At 38.0% G+C, this 18,977-nt stretch overlaps 1 protein-coding gene across 2 annotated transcripts in view; it reads left to right on the top strand.

Annotated features, from left to right (window-relative positions):
• The window catches only part of LOC128991806 (neuropathy target esterase sws), a 57,050-nt gene that overhangs the window by 14,447 nt on the left and 23,626 nt on the right, over positions 1 to 18,977 (top strand). For both annotated transcript variants that reach the window (XM_054414999.1, XM_054414997.1), the window contains exons 4-18: positions 612 to 706; positions 1,058 to 1,152; positions 1,482 to 1,627; positions 7,350 to 7,478; positions 8,098 to 8,178; positions 8,662 to 8,779; positions 11,008 to 11,168; positions 12,346 to 12,561; positions 13,578 to 13,783; positions 14,448 to 14,579; positions 14,843 to 14,966; positions 16,317 to 16,473; positions 16,924 to 17,013; positions 17,410 to 17,478; positions 18,570 to 18,802. In XM_054414999.1, the coding sequence (XP_054270974.1) occupies positions 612 to 706; positions 1,058 to 1,152; positions 1,482 to 1,627; positions 7,350 to 7,478; positions 8,098 to 8,178; positions 8,662 to 8,779; positions 11,008 to 11,168; positions 12,346 to 12,561; positions 13,578 to 13,783; positions 14,448 to 14,579; positions 14,843 to 14,966; positions 16,317 to 16,473; positions 16,924 to 17,013; positions 17,410 to 17,478; positions 18,570 to 18,802 (2,052 nt within the window). The remainder of the gene's footprint in view (positions 1 to 611; positions 707 to 1,057; positions 1,153 to 1,481; positions 1,628 to 7,349; positions 7,479 to 8,097; positions 8,179 to 8,661; positions 8,780 to 11,007; positions 11,169 to 12,345; positions 12,562 to 13,577; positions 13,784 to 14,447; positions 14,580 to 14,842; positions 14,967 to 16,316; positions 16,474 to 16,923; positions 17,014 to 17,409; positions 17,479 to 18,569; positions 18,803 to 18,977) is intronic.

Here is an 18,977-nt window from a genome sequence, read left to right as displayed (position 1 = left end):
GGGTGGCCGAAAAGTCCCTTTACACAGTATTGCAGTACATAGTACAATACTAAACACGATAGTTCAGCAAATTTTCAAGTGTGAGTAGTAAGGGAAGAGTGGGGGAGAGAATAAAGCCCCGCTCTCTGTTCCACTACCACCACCCCCTAGAACACCAATTGAATTTTTCTTTAGTGTAAAGGGATTTTTCGGCCACCCTGTATTGATTTGCTGTTTATAATGTGTTATGCTATACACTGTAAGAAGACAGTTGTTTTAAAGTCTGTTTACTACTCGTTATTTGTAGCTTAACTTTTTAACCTAATTCATTCTTGTGGACTTGATAAAAATCTATGATCTAGCAACTTTTCTGTGCTACTAGCAAACTCTCGTTTGGAAGTAATGACTCCTACACTATGAATGGTGAACTTTTTATGCAGTATGGCAAATGAGTGTGATGTATTTGTAACTTAGTCCACTCAAATGTGAAGGATGGTAGGTCACTAGAAATGTTCTTTGTCTTCATGTAACAGTAGGCTAGTAGCAACACATGTATACATACATGATTAGGGGTTTTTATATTTATGAGTCACAAGTATTTTCATTGTTTGATAATTTTGTAACTTCCCCAGGTACTGGAACCTCCGGCAGAGTATCTCCAGGAGGATATCTCCAGCAAAGACGAGAGAGTTCCCCCAGACGCGTTCTATATGCTTCAAAGCATTCGGTGAGGAGTCACATACTGAATATCTATGTTGCTTGAAGTAACTTGTTAAAAAGATAACCATACATTCGACAAAGTACTCAACTGTCTAACCTTAACTTGCAACTGTTGAATCAGTTATCAACTCATTCACTCAATATGTATCATTTTATGATAAACTGTGAAGTTCAAATTTGTATTTAAATAAATTAATTAATTACTTGTTTTAATATAAACAATCATGAAACACTTTTTGATGCAGACTATTTGTGATTCCAAAGTCATCAGATCAGTGGATTGTCCAGATAAAAACTAAGATTAACATTGTAAACTGAGTAATAAATAATGTTTTTCACTTTGTAACATATGTTTCAGAATCTTTGGACATTTTGAAAAACCCATTTTCCTCAAGCTGTGTAAACACACGGAAATCTTGAATTTGCCTGCTGGTGCCTATCTGTTTAAAATAGGTATGGTCCATTTATCCGATCTAGTTCTATATAATTTTTATTATTTAGTCTACAGGTGGGGAAGTGGATTTATTCAAGTATAGTATAATGATTTGCAATGCTAGCTGTTTTTAGTAGTAACTTATTTTCATGAGTTTAAGTTGTTCAGAGTTAAATGTTGCAAAGTAAGAATAAAGCAAATTTAAATATTTTATCACATTTTTGACCCATGTAAACACCTCACACTTTTTTTCATTTATTGTATAAAAACCTGTTTTGCATGTGATTATAATGAATTTAAAAATTTCAATCCAAACCTTTTTATGACTTGCCAATATTTTTGTCTTCAGGTGACCAAGATGAGAATGTTTACGTGATCCAGAACGGTAGATTGAACGTCTACATCACGGGCACGGATGGAGAACAGATTTCTCTCAAAATAGTCAAAACTGGAGATTCTGTCATCTCTCTGTTGAGCTTTACTGATGTCTTGACTGTAAGTTTCATACATTTCTTTACAAATTGTAATCACTGAATCACTTTCTTTTAGGAAAAAGCCCTTAGCTTAGCAACACATTAGAAAAAAGGGTATGGACGTAAACTATCTGAAAGAGTAACAGGCTGTTAATAACACGGTAAACTTTAATATTTCCCTTAACCAAAGAAGAAGATTTATTCTTCTACTTATTTCCTAAGACCCTTGAAGTTGTTGAATATCAATGTGTTGTGAACTTTTGGGTGTGCAATTAACTGGATAAAGAGACTGGTAAATTGTATTTAATCTGTGCTACAGTTCATGTATACTTTAGCTTGAACAAGAAGTAATTTTATCACAGTAAAACCCCGACTAGCTGAAATAATGTTTTCTGAACTTAATATATATATCACAGTTGAGTCGTCTGAACCATTACATTTGGCCAAGCTGGACCAACTACTCGTGCCATGGAAGACAATTCCTGTTGATCAGCTAAATTTTTTAATTGATTTTAAGTTTACGATGAATTTGGTTAGCCTAGGTTATGGTTTAACTTAGTGGGGTTTAAAGAGTTTTTACTGTATCAGTTTTTCATCGTAATATTAAAATTTTAGTCTGTTTAAAAAATGTAGGCGGTTTAAGGGGAAGGTTTTCTGGGTTCCTCCACCACTAGCTTAATCTATATATCAGTTGATCAGCTGTCTGCTGTTGTTTCAAAGTTAGGTTTGTTGAAAATGCCTGCCTTTTGTTATTTGTAATAGTCATACTACAGATGATGTGAATGTTTATTTACTATCAGCTGTCTGTTTTGTGTCCAATATTGTTCCTTGTCATGAAAACATTAAATGAGAAATACATTTGATTATTTTATAGTTTAAATTCGTTTTTCGTCGTAGTTTTACTTAGATTATCCCTAAACACCTCCACTTGGGAGAATAATTCAAGAGGTTATGGTCGCCAGCATCGTTTTATGTACATAACAGTGTTGGGAAATCTAGTCTACTACGTACACGGTAAGAACAATTTATACTGACGTATTTTTCTGTCTCAAGAGTATTGTTTCTTTGGTATATCTTTCGATCGAGTTCGTCCAGCTCTACAAATGGAATACGTGAAAGGTATTAAACCATTGAAAGGAGCAGAAGATTGGCCGACGTGGAAAGATCGAGTGTTGGACGTTCTAGAGTTGTTCGACGCGGTTGATATCGTCGAGGGAAAGAGAGAAAAGCCTACCCTCTCTGAGCCTCCGACTAAAGCCGAAAAGGAAGAACTTGAGAAATTCAACAAATCCACAACTCAGGCAAAAATAGTTATTTCTCAGAGCGTTAGTGATGATCTACATCAACGTATTTCCGGAAGATTATCAGCTAAGGAAGCGTGGGACATTTTGATCGAGCAGTTCGATAACAAGGCAGAAGATCAGTTGTTTCGTCAGTGTTTGGATTTCTTCAGTATGGAATGGGATGATACTGAGGATGCCCCGACCGTGCTTTCAAGATTGAAGAATCAAAACCGCGAATTTGCAGCTGGCCTCAAAACGCGTAACATCCAAACAGTCGAAGATTTTCTTGAGCTCCTGTTTGTATCAAAAGTGTTACACATTTTGCCGAAGCGTTTTGAATCGTTCAAGTCTAGCTACTTACTTATGAAGGCAAACGAGAGCAAGAAACTTGAAGATGTTTCATCTGCATTGATCCTTCATGAGCGTAATGTTGCTCCTACTTCAAAAGCTGGTGACATTCTTAGTGCCACAAACAGCGGTGGTCAGAAGAACAAGAAACCAAAAGGTGACACTTCGTGCAAATACTGTTCGGGGAAAGGTCATTGGATTCGCCAGTGTTCAAAATGGAAAGCTGACGGCAAGCCTGCGTATCCAGCTCGAGCTAACGGCATTAGCACTAGCTAAAAAACGAGTGACACTGATAAGAAGAGAACGAAGGGCTCGCAAGTTAACGTGACCGACAACCGAAGTGCGCTGATTTCCATCAGCAGTGACATGAATATCGTGACCACGAACGACCAGTGGTGGATCGACAATGGCGCTACGCGGCACATTACGTCAAATATGAGTTGGTTCACGGAGTACAAACCTTTTCCTGCAAACTCGAACGCAACAGTAAAGGCGGCGGGAAAGGAAGTTATAAAAGCTCTTGGCAGTGGAGTCGTTGAAGTAGCGAACTATGAAAATGGAAAACTGGAAACGTTCACACTCAACGATGTCTGGTATGTTCCTGATGTTTCTCGGAACTTAGTGTCCATTCTCGCAGCTCATGATCGAAACCCTAATAGCAGGTTTGAATCGACTAATACCGAGTGTCGGTTCACTATTAACGGAAAAACTGTATTCAAAGGTACTCGAAACTGTGGTGGAACTTTGTATCGTGCCTCATTTCACACAGTTCAACCATCTGAGGTTTGCGCTAATGCAGCAGAAGACAATCGCATTCTGCAGTTATATCATGAGCGCTGGGGTCACATGGATAAACGTTACGTCCGATCGAAGCTCGAATCCGAAATGGGTATCAAAGTGCCAGCCAACTACGAGATCTGCGAACCGTGTCAGTTCGGAAAGGCACACCATCTACCATTTGGAACACGAGAACGCCCCTCAGCCCCCGGTGAGTTGTTATCCGGTGATGTTTGCGGCCCGTTTGACCCATCCTTTGGAGGTCGCCGATACTTAATCGTCATAAAAGACCACTTTTCAAGGTACCGATACTGTTTTGTCGCAAGGGAAAAATCTGCTGTGAAGGAAGCGTTGCGTGAAGTGTTGTCTAAAGCCCGCACAATTGGTCATCACGTCAAAGAGTTTCTCAGCGACAACGGTGGTGAGTTTGACAACGCTGAAGTTCGACAAATTCTCAGAGAATATGGTGTTAACCAACGTCTGACAGCGCCGTATACACCCGAGCAAAATGGTGCTGTAGAGAGAGAGAACAGAACAATCGTCGAAATGGCCCGGACCTTCAAGTACGCCAATCCAAATGTAACATTTCCTGCAGCGATCTGGGCGGAACTTGTCATCACTGCTGGCTACGTTTTGAACCGAGTGGGAAAGTCAGCAGTTGCCAACAAATCACCCTTTGAGCTCTGGTTTGGTCAAAAGCCGAGGATCAAACATCTGCGAGTGGTCAGCTCAAAGTGCTACGTCCATGTTCCTGTTCAGAGGAGGCGAAAAATGGACAAGAAAGCTGTGGTTGGTTACCTGGTTGGATACGATGGCGAAGAACGATATCGAATCTATGTTCCAGAGAAAAGTGATGTCGTAGTTTCTCGTGACGTCGTTTTTCAAGAAATCGTTGGAGACTGTGACAAGAAAGTTGAGTGGCCCATCAAGATTGAGAAAACCAATGACGTCAAAGAAGACTGGCAAGAAGTTGAAGAGACTATTGACGAGCCTAGTTCTCCAGTGAAGGGTAATAATGCGCCTATACCGACTAAAGACCCGTCAAGTAGCAGTGATAGTGAAGATGGAGAGTTATCCAACGATCCTGCAACTCGGCACTCGACTCGGGAAAGAAGGCAACCCGAGTGGCTAAACGATTACGTCTCGTCTAACTTTGCCGAAGTTCTTCTTGTTGACGATGAACCTAAGTCTTACACTGAAGCCATCAGTTCAGAAGATAGTGCTGAATGGAAAACAGCAATGGACAAAGAAATGGCGTCCATGCATAAACACGGTGCATGGGAATTGACCGAACTCCCTCCGGGAAAGAAGACTATCAACAACAAGTGGGTGTACCGAATAAAGCGCAATCCTGATGGAAGTGTTGAAAAATATCGAGCGAGATTGGTCATCAAAGGATGTGCGCAGAGACCTGGTATTGATTATGCCGAAACCTTCAGCCCGGTTGCTCGTCTGGAGGTAGTTCGATCAATATTGTCCATCGCAGCTAATGAGAAGATGGTTCTACGGCAGTTTGACGTCTCAACTGCGTTCTTGTACGGAGACGTTGAAGAAGAGATTTTAATGAAGCAGCCTGAAGGATATTCAGATGGGACAAATCGTGTTTGTTGTCTCAAACGCAGCTTATACGGCCTGAAACAGGCACCTCGATGCTGGAATAAACGGTTTGACGACTTCATGAAAGGCTTAGGATTTCGACAGAGCCGTGAAGATCCCTGCGTCTACATTTGTCCTATCCCTGCTGGAAAAATCATTGTTGCACTCTATGTTGATGACGGATTAGTCACAGCGACTAGTCAGACTGAAATGAAACGAACCCTATACCTCAACCAAGACTTCAAGTCCTGCAAGAAAATCTTGTACTCTCGGAGTGACTATGCAAATAAGGGAAAGTGTTGAAAATGCCTGCCTTTTGTTATTTGTAATAGTCATACTACAGATGATGTGAATGTTTATTTACTATCAGCTGTCTGTTTTGTGTCCAATATTGTTCCTTGTCATGAAAACATTAAATGAGAAATACATTTGATTATTTTATAGTTTAAATTCGTTTTTCGTCGTAGTTTTACTTAGATTATCCCTAAACACCTCCACTTGGGAGAATAATTCAAGAAGGTTGAGGTGGAGGGGATTATATCGCTTCCCATTAAACCGTCTAAATTTTGTGAGTTGAGTATAGTTTTGGCAGCTTTTATTTGTCATTATCCAAAACCAAATCACCTAGAAGTAATCCAGGTACATCTCTAACTTTTATTTTGAATACAATTTATTTGGACTTTTACTTACTCTTACTTATTCCTAAACGACACGGTATATTAGGTGAGGTCAATACTTCAGTATGATAAATATTTTTGGGCATCACTCACTCTATTGAAATCAGGAGATTGCAGTCCTTGTCATATCACAATCATACACAGTTTATTGCACATACACATTGATGATAAAAAAATATACAAAAATAAAAATAAAACTAAATTTAAAATTTCAGACTTAAGTTCTCAACGCCGACGTTTTGCCGCACCAAAATCATTGTGTGGCGTTTTCAAGGTTATTTCTTTTCTCACGCAAACGTTGTGAGCGCCTATTTTTGTATATTTTTTTATCATCAATGTGTATGTGCAATGAACTGTGTATGATTGTGATATGACAAGGACTGCGTTCTCCTGATTACTCTTACTTACTCCCATCGCCATGGATACCCTAGGTGGATACCCTATGGTGATATTTGGCCTCGCTAACAAGTTGCCTCCATCTCTCCCTGTTCTCTGAATCTTCTTTCCTTGCTCTCAATTTTCGAAAATCTTTCTCCACCTGGTCCTTCTATCGATTATTGGGTCTTCCTCGGGGTCTTTTTCCATCTGGGCTTTGTCTCCCAACTTCTTTAATTAGTCTGTCATCTTCCCTCCTAAATACATGGCCAGCCCACCCTAATCTTTTGCTCATTGATTCTCCTACTATGTCTGGGAAATGGTATATGTCTCTTATTTCTTGGTTGTGCCTAATTCTGCAACCTTCTCCCTCTCTAACAGGTCCAAATATTTTTCTCAAAATTCTGTTTTCAAACGAAACCAACTTCTTTTCTGTTTGTTTGTCTACTAACCATGTCTCTGCTCCATAATCTCTAGTCCATAGTAATTTTGACCTTTACTATTATAAAGAAAGGTATGGCCAGGATGGAAGTCAATGAAGATACCGCAAGAGAAAGGGCGATGTGTAGCCAGTGTGTTGTTGAGGCCAAGTACCACTTAGGGTACAAGTAAGTAAGTAAGTACTATTATAAAATATCTAAAATTGATATTTAATCAACATGTGTACAGTTTATGTTTGTTGTAACAGGGCCACCCTAAACCATACAAGACAGTATCAGCTAGAGCTATGGAGGATTCCACGGTGGTCCGGTTACCAATGTCTGCATTTCAGGAGGTGTTCAAGGAGTTTCCGGACACGTTTATACGTGTGATGCAGGTATTATTTTAGGAAGTGAACTCATAAGCGAGCAGGAACACTTATGTGTCTATAAAATATATGATATAGCTTTTGAGTAGTTAGCATTTAGCAATATATTTTCATAAATACTAGTATCCTATGTTACCAAAGCACACAAACCTAGTTGAATAAACAATACACATGAACTACCAATGGTAATGAAGGAAACATGATGTTGTAATAATCAAACTCATCTCCAGTAAAATGTCTTCTGAGATTCTGAGCCAAAAAAGAATTTACAAATAATATTATTTAAATGTTCCTGGCCAATTATTTATATCATAATTTATTGTTATCTGAAAGAAATGAAGTAACAGCGTTGTTTATCTATTCCTCATTATGATTTCTTGGTATAAGGCAGAGTTGAAATTAACTTTGGATTGTCTCATCCCAAATCTGCAAATAGAAATATTTACAGTATGAAATTAAAGTATTTCCACACAGGTTTATGCCTTAAAGTCATACTAAGATACGACTGAACCAACAATCTAAAGCATAACCTCCTAGTTCATTGCTTGACAAATAAAAAGGTTTACAATCTTTTTTACAAATTACTAGCTCTCTTCTAATAAATATTGAATTAATTTGTTGTTTACAGGTCATCATGGTGCGTCTTCAGAGAGTTACCTTTACTGCTCTTCACCAACATCTGGGTCTGAGCGCAGAACTTGTGAACCCTGTAAGTAATAGTTTTCATTCTTGAGAGCCCAATGGACTACCCATTGATTTTGAAATGCATATTCATTGGAGCTTTCCCTTATATAATTATAAAAAATTTCCAAGGTTTGGAGATTTTTATACCAAAATCTTATCATTAGTTTGAAATGCATACATTGAGATTAAGTCTGAAAACTAGACTTCAAGAACTATTTTCGATCATTTTACTGGAGCAATATTTTATAAAATCACTTTTGTTTGTTATTATTTTGTTTATATTTTAAAACTATCTTGATAGTATAGAAAAAGTTAACTTAGAATTTTTCCATAGTATGTTTAGGGGCACTGGGACATTTGTAGCAGAATCAGGCACTGTCTCGGTAAGACCAGGACATATTGCAACTGTATGCAAGAAACAATCAAGCGTTGTTCATACATACCTACTTATCATATGGAATCCATGGGTGTGGAGCGATCTTAAAAAGAAATACTATTTTCGTTTCAGGGAACCCAAAGAAAAAAAACTAGTCCTTTTACCCAGTCACCCGTCAAATCAAAACCCAAGTCCAGAACTGATCTCCTAGATTACACAGATCCTGTTACCAGGGATGACATTGGTGTTGGTAAGTTCTTTGTTCTCTATATATTATAATACACATATTTTATTTTTACAGAGATATGTAGGCCTATTTATTTGGTTTGTAAAATCTATTTGGTTTGTGAAACAAAACAGTAGTTTTAACAGTCTCAGCTCACTACCATAGACACTAACTGCCCCCAAGTGTTCTTTATGTTCAAAATGAATAATTTTAATCATTGGTATCAGCTTTGACTATGGATTTCACTGGACATTACAATCCAATATTAATTTTTAGCTAGTCTTAGCAAAAAATGAACGTAGTTGCAATGAGACACCGACAGCGCTGATTGACATTTGTTGAATATGTCAATTTTGTAACGGCCAATCTGTCAACAGCTGATCCATATGGTAGGAGTCTGTAGGAGGCCAGACCTTTTTTACTTTAGGTTGGGTAAAAAATTTAGCCCTCAGGTCTTGGGCCAAAATCGGGTTTCTTTGCAAAGTATTGAGTAAGAAAAATGTTAAATGTCGTACTACAATCAGTTTATACATGATATTGTACATGACCCCCCCATATCGTGGTGAAATCATCTTCCATGGGCATGGCAAAATCAGCAAATATAGAAAACATCTTCTGCAATCAACGAAATTGGCTGATTTTTGATCATGCATCTTTGCCAAAAATAAAAGCTCTGCTTGGCTCAACCCAACCCAAATTAGCCCCAAAAACTAGTACCTAACTAATCCCTCAATATAATATAATAGGTTACGTACCTTATTCCGTCTTCAGTCTTAACTTAGTCAATGCTGGATGACTAGTTTCGGGAACAAAGTCCCATTATCAAATCCTTACTTAAAACATCAATTGAATATGGTCAAATATCCGACGTAAGTCTTCATCAATGTATACATGCAGGTTGACGACACATAAAGTTTACACATTTTACATAAATATAGTTACAAAAACAATTACAATAGGCCGGCCACATTGAATACGGGACAAACCGACGCAGGTTACACGGCAGACACAACAGAACTATCCATTGTCCAGTTGGTGACATTGACCTTGGGGGAGGGGGTACGTCAGCTGATAAAGACTTCTAGTAGCTCTGATGTCAATGTTTTCAATTCTATCAAATAAAATATTTGAACCATAGTTTAGTTTTTCATTCAAAACGTCTTGAGAGGATTTTTTATTAGCTTTATAAATTTCAAGACTCTCTAAGACGTTCATGAGCGGACCTTTACTGCATTTGTGCAAGATTTGTAAATTATCTTGGCAACTGTTTACATTGTGATTGGCATTTAGATGTTCTGCAAATTTGGATCGTTGTAATGACAGTTTAGGTTTAGGTAGGTGTTCTTTAAATCTGGTATTAAAGGAGCGTCCTGATTGGCCTATGTATAATTTTGAGCAATCATTACAAGATAGTTTGTAAACACCTGTGCCATTTAAAACATTATCATTTTGTTTACGGTTGGATTGGTTCAAATGACGTTCTAGCTTGTTTGATGTTTTACTAGCTAGGGTGATTTGATGTTTTTTCAATTCATTTTTTAACGTATAGTGTAGGTTGGCTCCAAATTCGACGGATACAAAGTTGCTGGGTTTATCAATTTGTTTACCAATTTTGTGCTTTTGTTTGTCAACTATCTTATCGATAATATTTTATTATAGGGAACTAACAACCCTATAAGATAATATTTATCTTATCTATGGTTCAAATATTTTATTTGATAGAATTGAAAACATTGACATCAGAGCTACTAGAAGTCTTTATCAGCTGACGTACCCCCTCCCCCAAGGTCAATGTCACCAACTGGACAATGGATAGTTCTGTCGTGTCCGCCGTGTAACCTGCGTCGGTTTGTCCCGTATTCAATGTGGCCGGCCTATCGTAATTGTTTTTGTAACTATATTTATGTAAAATGTGTAAACTTTATGTGTCGTCAACCTGCATGTATACATTGATGAAGACTTACGTCGGATATTTGACCATATTCAATTGATGTTTTAAGTAAGGATTTGATAATGGGACTTTGTTCCCGAAACTAGTCATCCAGCATTGACTAAGTTAAGACTGAAGTCGGAATAAGGTACGTAACCTATTATATTATATTCAATTATCAGTCTTGGTGGCAAAGATGTTTAATCCCCCAAGCCAACTTTTGTTCTAACCTGACCTGAAAATATCTGGGACCAATAGATCCCTATCATATATACAAGGTGTCTACTTCAGTATCATAAAGTCAATGGTTCCATATTGTCAGGTGGTGTGCCAATAAGTCAGCAAGTCACTCCCACTGAGTCCGAGAGTCAGCCAATACCAATACTTAGTCAGCACCGCAGGTCTCGCTCTGGTATGGAGATCCGCTTTGCCTCTCAACAGCCGGACATCATGCCTGACTTTGACCTTTACTCGCACTCACAGGTAATCTACTGACATTGATAAATCATACTCCCTTAGTAGATTAGTCATCCTTATGGAACTGCTGGAGCCAATTTTTTTGTTAGTTCTGTATGTCCAACTGTAGAGATTATGTTTTGTTTACAATTTTTTCTCGTTATTTCAGTCATTTAAAACCTCGTTTTACGAAATAAAACAATTTAATCATAAACAATAACTGGTCTCCTAGTTATATAGCCAAATAGTAAAGCACAAATCATGAAAATAACGCTAAAATAATAGAAACAAAATGTTGTCTACCCCAGCGATCAGTGTGGACGTACATGAACTAGACACGAAAAACAAGCTTCAAAATGTACAATGGGATGAGGAGTCTACCTTGTGTTGTTTAGTCTTATGCTACTGATGTTTGCTAGCTCTGCTGTCGTAGGTCAATTTGCAAGTCAATGAATCAAATAATCACCCAAATGTTTAAATCAATTTTGGAGATTAAAAAGTTTTAAATTGATAAAACCATTTATACTTTTTTAAATGTTATTTTTAGCTAAAAATAGCTTCTTTAACGATTGAAATGATTCTTATTCTCTAGCCCTCATGTTCTTCTGCCAGGTGTGTAGAATTCATTGAGGGATTTAATCTTCTTGCTTCACTCCAATTCCTACCTATATTAATTACGATTCTATAGATTTTTACTATATTTACCCCTGAATTCTCAATGTAACATGATTTATTTCCTTCAATTTCAACATGATTCTAGTTTCTCTATCTAGTAAGACATGACTTTCCATAAAAAGGCTTGATAGCCTTGACTTCGGTTTGAATGAAATGAATGAATGAAATATGTTTATTTCCACATAATATATACAGAAAACAATAACATACTTTTTAATACAAAATACTTAAAAAATAAAACTAAGACGAAGAAAAAAGCGGCGAAGAAAAAAAATTGGAGTGTTTATTGTCCAACTTGTTTAATTATTTTATTTTGAAGTGTAAAGACTGCTTTTGTAAGTTATGTATACAAGTTAAGTGTAACAATGAGCCATGTGGCCTTAACCTTTGTCTTATTAAATTATAGTTTGCATTTCCTTCAATGAAGTTGTTGTAGAGTTTTTTCCACTAACTATTTGAACAACAGTACATAACACATACTGTAAATTTAAGCTCTAACTCTATTGTGCACAACACATTTGTATTTCAGGCGACTCCAGACTTGCAGGCAGGCCTGGGCAGTAGTGGTGGACGTAAACGCTCACAGCAGGTGGACAACTACGACGAGGAGACTCTGATACGCATCGCGACGGACGCGTTTGTGCGAGAACTCGGCCTGCAAGATGACACACTGCTGCAGGGAGGCAAAATAGAGATGAGGGAGGTGCCAGCTGGAACTTACCTCATGAAAGAGGACTCCCACAAGGTGATTGATTGGTCCTCGCTTTATATATCAACATATATAGCCTACACAGGATTTTATTCACACAGATTTTATTCAAATTGGTCAGAATTTTCTACTTCAAATTTGATGTAAGAGGAATGAATATTTCTTTAAATTCAGCAAGCCTAGCAAATCTGATAAGAATTTCAATGGGTCAGAAAGTAACTTGACAAAATAGCATAACTAAAAATATAAAAAGCTCTGCTTTCCGTCTTTCTCTTCGTGGACTCCAAAAGTTATTACCGGTAGCTTTTTGATGGTTTGAAAACAGCCCAGCTTTCTTTAACTTACTACTTTTCATAATTGAACCTAGCCAAAGAAAGAGCTGGTCACTTCATCAAGAAAAGTTTCACTGATCATTAGACTCCATTCTGCCCTCGTCTTAAAGTAATATTAACGATAACTGTGTATTTGGCAATTAAGTAAGCGTTTACTTTATGTTTTAACACGTTCGCTGCTACGGATGTTCCGGAACGTCAAACGGGCCACGGCGCTAGGAGCTAGGAATGTTCCGGAACGTCGCCGTTCATTGTTGTTTAACATTTTCATGGATCAGCCAGCTCGTCACAAGCATCCTATTATTTCTTTGCAGCTCGTGGGGACATTTTTTTCTGACAATAAAAAATATTGTTTCCCAAAATCACCACCAGGGTCGTTTAGAACAGGGCTTTGTCCCACCTCTTTCCTGCTAGATAGCGACACTACTTTACCAACTGCAACTTGGGTAGTGCTGCTATCTATCAGAATCACTTAATACTATGTCCAAAGCCGGTTTTATTGCAGAACATTGCCATCCAGTATAGCTACTGTTGTTTTTACTGTAATTCAATGTATCGGCAGCAATGTTTACGCAGCGGCGAGCGTTAGTTCAGCTCCTGGCGCCGTCCCGGCATCTAGGAGTCAGCAGCGAACTTGTTAAGAAGATAAGTGTGTCTCTATGCAATACTAAAACTTTTTAAATTTCTGTTTGTGCTAATATTGCCACCATATTTTTGCAGGATGTGGCTCTAGTGTACGTGTTGGCAGGCAGTCTGGCCGTATCGCAGAAGACAGCTGATAACCAGGAGGAGGTGCACATGTTCAATGCGTACCCCGGGGCGGTGGTGGGGGGGCTGGCCGTACTCACTGGCGAACCCAGCTTCTTCACCATCCGCGCTAAGCACACCTGTCGTATCGCACTGCTGTCCAAGACCACAGTCTACGGGTGAGTAACCTGACTGTGTGTGAGTAGAGTGGAGGTAGGTGGTGGGGGGACTGGCCGTACTAACTGGCGAGCCCAGCTTCTTCACCATCCGCGCCAAGCACACCTGTTGTATCACACTGCTGTCCAAAGACCACAGTCTACGGGTGAGTAACCTGACTGTTAGTGAGTAGTGTGGTTGCAATGCTCTTGGTGACTTCAGTGGTCATGTAACACCTTTCCCCCTGGGAGAAGCGCCTGAAACCTCAAACATGGAGCTGCTAGTTATACACAATCAAAGGTGGTATGTGCCAAACACTTGGGGATGGACTGTCGAGCTCTAGCCCAGGTAAGGTTGAATTTCCTAAAAAGGTGACTGTGATAAAAAAATGGAGGTTCTACAGCTTTTAGGATTTGCCAAGAGCTTCTGGATTAATTTTAGAGGCGCTGCAAAAGGTCAAAATAGCTAAGGGTAGCATAGCTATACCCCCCCCCCTAACAGCTTCCCACCCCACATGTCCAGCGTAGGTTAGAACTTAGAAGCAAGAAGATATGCGGTTGTAAATATTGTTTTAACATATTCTGAAACTTATTGATGTTCTTAAACATGAATAATTGCCCCTGACATAATCTTCTAATTATTCGTATTGAATGCCTCATTTACTTAAATTATGTTTTCTTGTTTCAGTATCCTATGTGAAAAGCCGGAGGTGGTTCTGCACATCGCACACACTGTAGTCGACCGTCTCTCTCCGTTTGTGAGACAGGTAGACTTCGCTTTAGACTGGGTATTCTTCGAAGCCGGTCGTGCCGTCTATAGGTATGTATAAAATTAATTTATATTAAAACAAATAAATCGTTAAATATTAGGTGTTAATTTTAATTTTAAAATATTGACATTATATAACAGTGGAACTTTTATAATTTAAACACCATAATAAGTAATGATAATATTTTAATGTACAAATGATTTCAAAAGGCAACTCTGTCCACTGTACCGTAGTATCTCAGTGATTTTGTCTAGTCTCTGACAAGTTTGCCTTGTATAAATTACTGATTTAACCTGACTAACTTGTGATTCAGACAGGGGGACGAGTCAGACAGTACATTCATAGTTCTCAGCGGCCGGCTCAGGTCTGTAATCACGCACAAAAATGGCAAGAAACAGCTGGTCACAGAGTACGGCAAAGGTGACTTAGTGGGCATTGTGAGTATTGTCAACTAGGCCTATACCTCTTTACCTATGTCTATACTGTATAAATTAAATTATTATATTGTATCTAAGAAAAAAAAGGATTGCAAATTACCTTAGAAAAGGTAAGCTATAAGATAGGTGAGGTGTAGGCCACAGTAAAAATAGAAGACTCAGAAAACAAACAATACCTCTTTTTTGGAGGGACTTTGTGAAGTCTAGACAAAGAGAGTTGGCATCATATATTATATGTATTAGTGAGCTAAGTTCATTAAAGGCCAAGTTTTACTAAATTTCCTACAGAGGAAATATTACTAAATTTCCTGTAGAGGGAATAAGCTATTACCGTAGGTCTCATGGTAAGACCTTGACCAATTTGCTTTTTCGTTTTGATGTCTCCAGAGGCCAAAAACACCATCCGTTCAATTCATATACATACATGTGTCCGTTAGCATGATAATTCAAGCAAAAATTATCCAGTTTCCATGAAAATAGTAAAAATGTGTAAACCTACGTTTACGAGTGTGATTGGACCATGGAAACAAGGTTTTGTGGGGAAGAAATTGGATTTTCTCATTTTTGACTCTCGAAATATAAAAATTTCCCAATTTCTCTCTAAACCATTTTAAAGAGCTTGAGAAACAAATAATTTAGTATACATTTAAGTAATTTTGTTAGTAGGCTACATATCACAAAAAAAGTTAAGGAAAAAATTCAAAAAATCTTAAATCTTAAATTTCCATGTCATTCTTATGGAGAATAAGTAAACTGTTGTAGTTTGCCTGTTTGCGGATATATTTTTTTCAAATTTGGCAAATTTATTTATTTTATAGTTAGCTATTAATATATTACTAAAAAACACACTTTATTACCCGTAGAACCAAACCTGGGTGCTCATTAAACACAATTTTATTTGGCAAATTTATTTATTTTATAGTTAGCTATTAATATATTACTAAAAAACACTCTTTATTACCCGTAGAACCAAACCTGGGTGCTCATTAAACACAATTTTATTTAAATAGATCTACGTTAAAATCAAATCAGGCAAATGGAGATTCGCTTAGCCTGCATGTTTGCTGCGGCGGGGGTATATTAGTATGTATTTAAATGTAGGCCTAAATATTTTGTAAAATAGTGAAAATAAACCAGTGATAGGTGCCAATAATGCATAAGTGGCAACAGCCATGACAGCAAACATTTTGTCTAACTCTTTTCATCTACACATCACAAAGTACCCTGGGGACCAAATTTTTATGTGTATTAGAGCCTACCTGAACTTTTTCCGTGGTAAGCGTTGTTTGTATCTCAAACGTTCTCAAAGTTAACATCCAACTTGACCGAAGTATTGTGTCTGCGTGACAGGTGGAGATGGTGACTGGCACTCACCGAGGGACCACAGTGATGGCCATCAGAGACTCTGAGCTGGCCAAGCTACCTGAGGGGCTGTTCAATGCTATCAAACTGAGGTACCCCATAGTGGTCACCAGGCTGATCAATATACTGGGCCATCGGATACTGGGTGAGTCTCACTGTAGACTTACAATGTAATGCCTCAGCAGTGATTCAACAGCTGGTATAAGATTGTATATTTTCAACACTGTAGAGTACTGTGCAAAATAATCAATGAGGGAAATGTGACAGTGATCGTAGGATGTGGTAAAGATTGTGTCAAATATGATGACACGTGGGAGAGATAAGGGAAAGGCTCCCTTCAACAACACTGAGAGTCACACTACTAGACATTAAAGGTAGTAAATTAACGGCAATTAACTGTTGTGATGACTGTACAATAGTCATTTGTGTAACTAATGTGCGAAGTGGCACTTTGCTGCACATAAGAGAAATGTTTTTTCCTGAGTTGGCAAGACCCTTAACATATTAGCTATGAATTAGGCAATGTTTTTACTATCTCTGTAAATTGTAGTCACAAACTGACAACAAATTTTATTCAAAACTATGCCTTTTTCAGGATCTTGGCAGAATCCATCAAGTGGGTTTTTAGACAGAGGAGCCGTGGATACGAGAATGTCCCAGCACAACTTTACAACTGTGGCAATAGGTCAGTGTGGGTTACTATTACTAAAATAGCTGCTTGATTCAAGGAAGAACTTACTAGAAATATGTTTTGGAACCCCCTCCCTTCAAAATGTTAGAATTTGCTTGTTACTTATTTTTACTTTGTGTTTGGACACCAAAGACGTATTTATAAGAGTGATTTAGTATGAGACGAGGTATAATAATATAGAGGGCTCAAACAATATTTTCCTTGGTGATCATAGGGTAAGAACTATTAGCCATTCCCAACAAAATGCAAGATTTAATTTTTGATATTCATTCAGTGCTTTCAAAGCCTTAACACACCAATCTGCATGTAAGTAATGTGGTATGACAATATACCGTTTAATTTGTTTAGCTTTATCCAATGCTTACACAAAAAATATGTTAATTTTTCCAGTGCCAGCGTCTGACGATGTACCTTTGACTGCTTTCACCTATGAACTTTACCACTCCCTTTGTGCAATTGGTAAGTCTATCTTCAACACTTGTCTGTGTTATTATCAGACTTCTTAAGTAATGTACAACAATAATTTCAGAAGTTCTATTTTCTTACTGAATTACTATGTTCACTTAATGCTAAAATTAATAACAAGCTTTAATGGTTTCTGTTTGTCTTTACTGTGAAAGTTTAATTATACCTATTAAGCCTTATAATTTAGATGTGTATTTATTTACATTTTGTAAACATATTTTATCTAAAACATTATTTGGACCCAGTCTTTTTTACTTCGGATTGGGTCCAAAATCGGGTTGCTTTGGAAAGTAGTTATTTAAAAAAATTGTCATAGTAATACTAAAATTTCTTTGTGCAATAATGTACATGATCCCCCCCCCCCCCTCCATATCGTGGTGAAATCGTGAACACCTTCTGTGGCACAGTGACATCGTAAACCTCCTACGGCCATGTCAAAATTAAGGATACCTTCTGCGGTCGTGGTGAAATTATGAAAGTCTTCTGTGGTTATGGAAAAATGTGCATTACTTCTGTGATCACAGCAAAAACCTTTTGCGGCCACAATGAAATCTTGAACATCTTTTGCCATCACAGCAAGATTGAGAACATTATCCGCGGTCATGGCAAAATCTTGAACATTCTCTGTGGCAATGGCAAAATCAAAAACTTCCTCAGGGATTACACCAAAATTATGAACACATTCAGCGGTCACAGCTACATCATCATACACCACCATTGTGGCAAAACCATGAACATACCCACAATCGAGATGATATTGACAAGTTTGATCACATATCTTCGCAAATGCTTTCTGCAACCGGGCAAAATAATGGCTTGGCTCTGCTCTACCTGACCTGAGCTTGGCTCAAATTGGTTCATCTGTCCAATTGTTGGCCCAACCCCACCCATAAATAATGGGGACCCTTGGACTTCTACTTAAAACTCAATAAACCTAATCATATACCCCAGATTATCATGACACAAAGTTCAAAATATGAATGGGAAAACGTTGTCACTAGTGACTAGATTTAGAATATTTACTCAGCTTTTTAAAAGAAAGAGGCACATGACAAATATTAGTTTGACAAATTTAATTTTTACAGGCCCCAGCATAAGACTGACTTCTGAGATAGTACGTAAGACTTTGGGTGCCACGATAATGGACGCCAGCAACGAGTACAGACTGACATCGTGGCTGGCCCAGCAAGAAGACCAGAACAACATCGCGTTGTACCAGTGTGACATGACGATGACGGTTTGGAGTCAGAGATGTATCAGACAAGCGGACTGTGTGCTGATAGTAGGTCTGGGTGACAGAGACCCGGCACTAGGCAGAGTAAGTCACAACATTGTACCACTTGCAGTATTTACTATACACAATGTTTTGTTGTGATCCAGAGTTGTCACAGAACCCTGCACTAGGGCAAATTGCTGAAAAATAATATTGTCTCTCTCTCTGTAAACTAATGCTTTTGTGTTTCAATATATCTTCTGTCATGCGGATATTATAG

This window comes from Macrosteles quadrilineatus, unplaced genomic scaffold (assembly GCF_028750875.1).
Source record: "Macrosteles quadrilineatus isolate MER2022 unplaced genomic scaffold, UCM_ALF_1.0 Scaffold_4__1_contigs__length_99947679, whole genome shotgun sequence".
NCBI lineage: Eukaryota > Metazoa > Arthropoda > Insecta > Hemiptera > Cicadellidae > Macrosteles > Macrosteles quadrilineatus.
The sequence above is the reverse complement of the archived record's forward strand: the minus strand, read 5'-3'. Positions and strand labels throughout refer to the sequence as shown.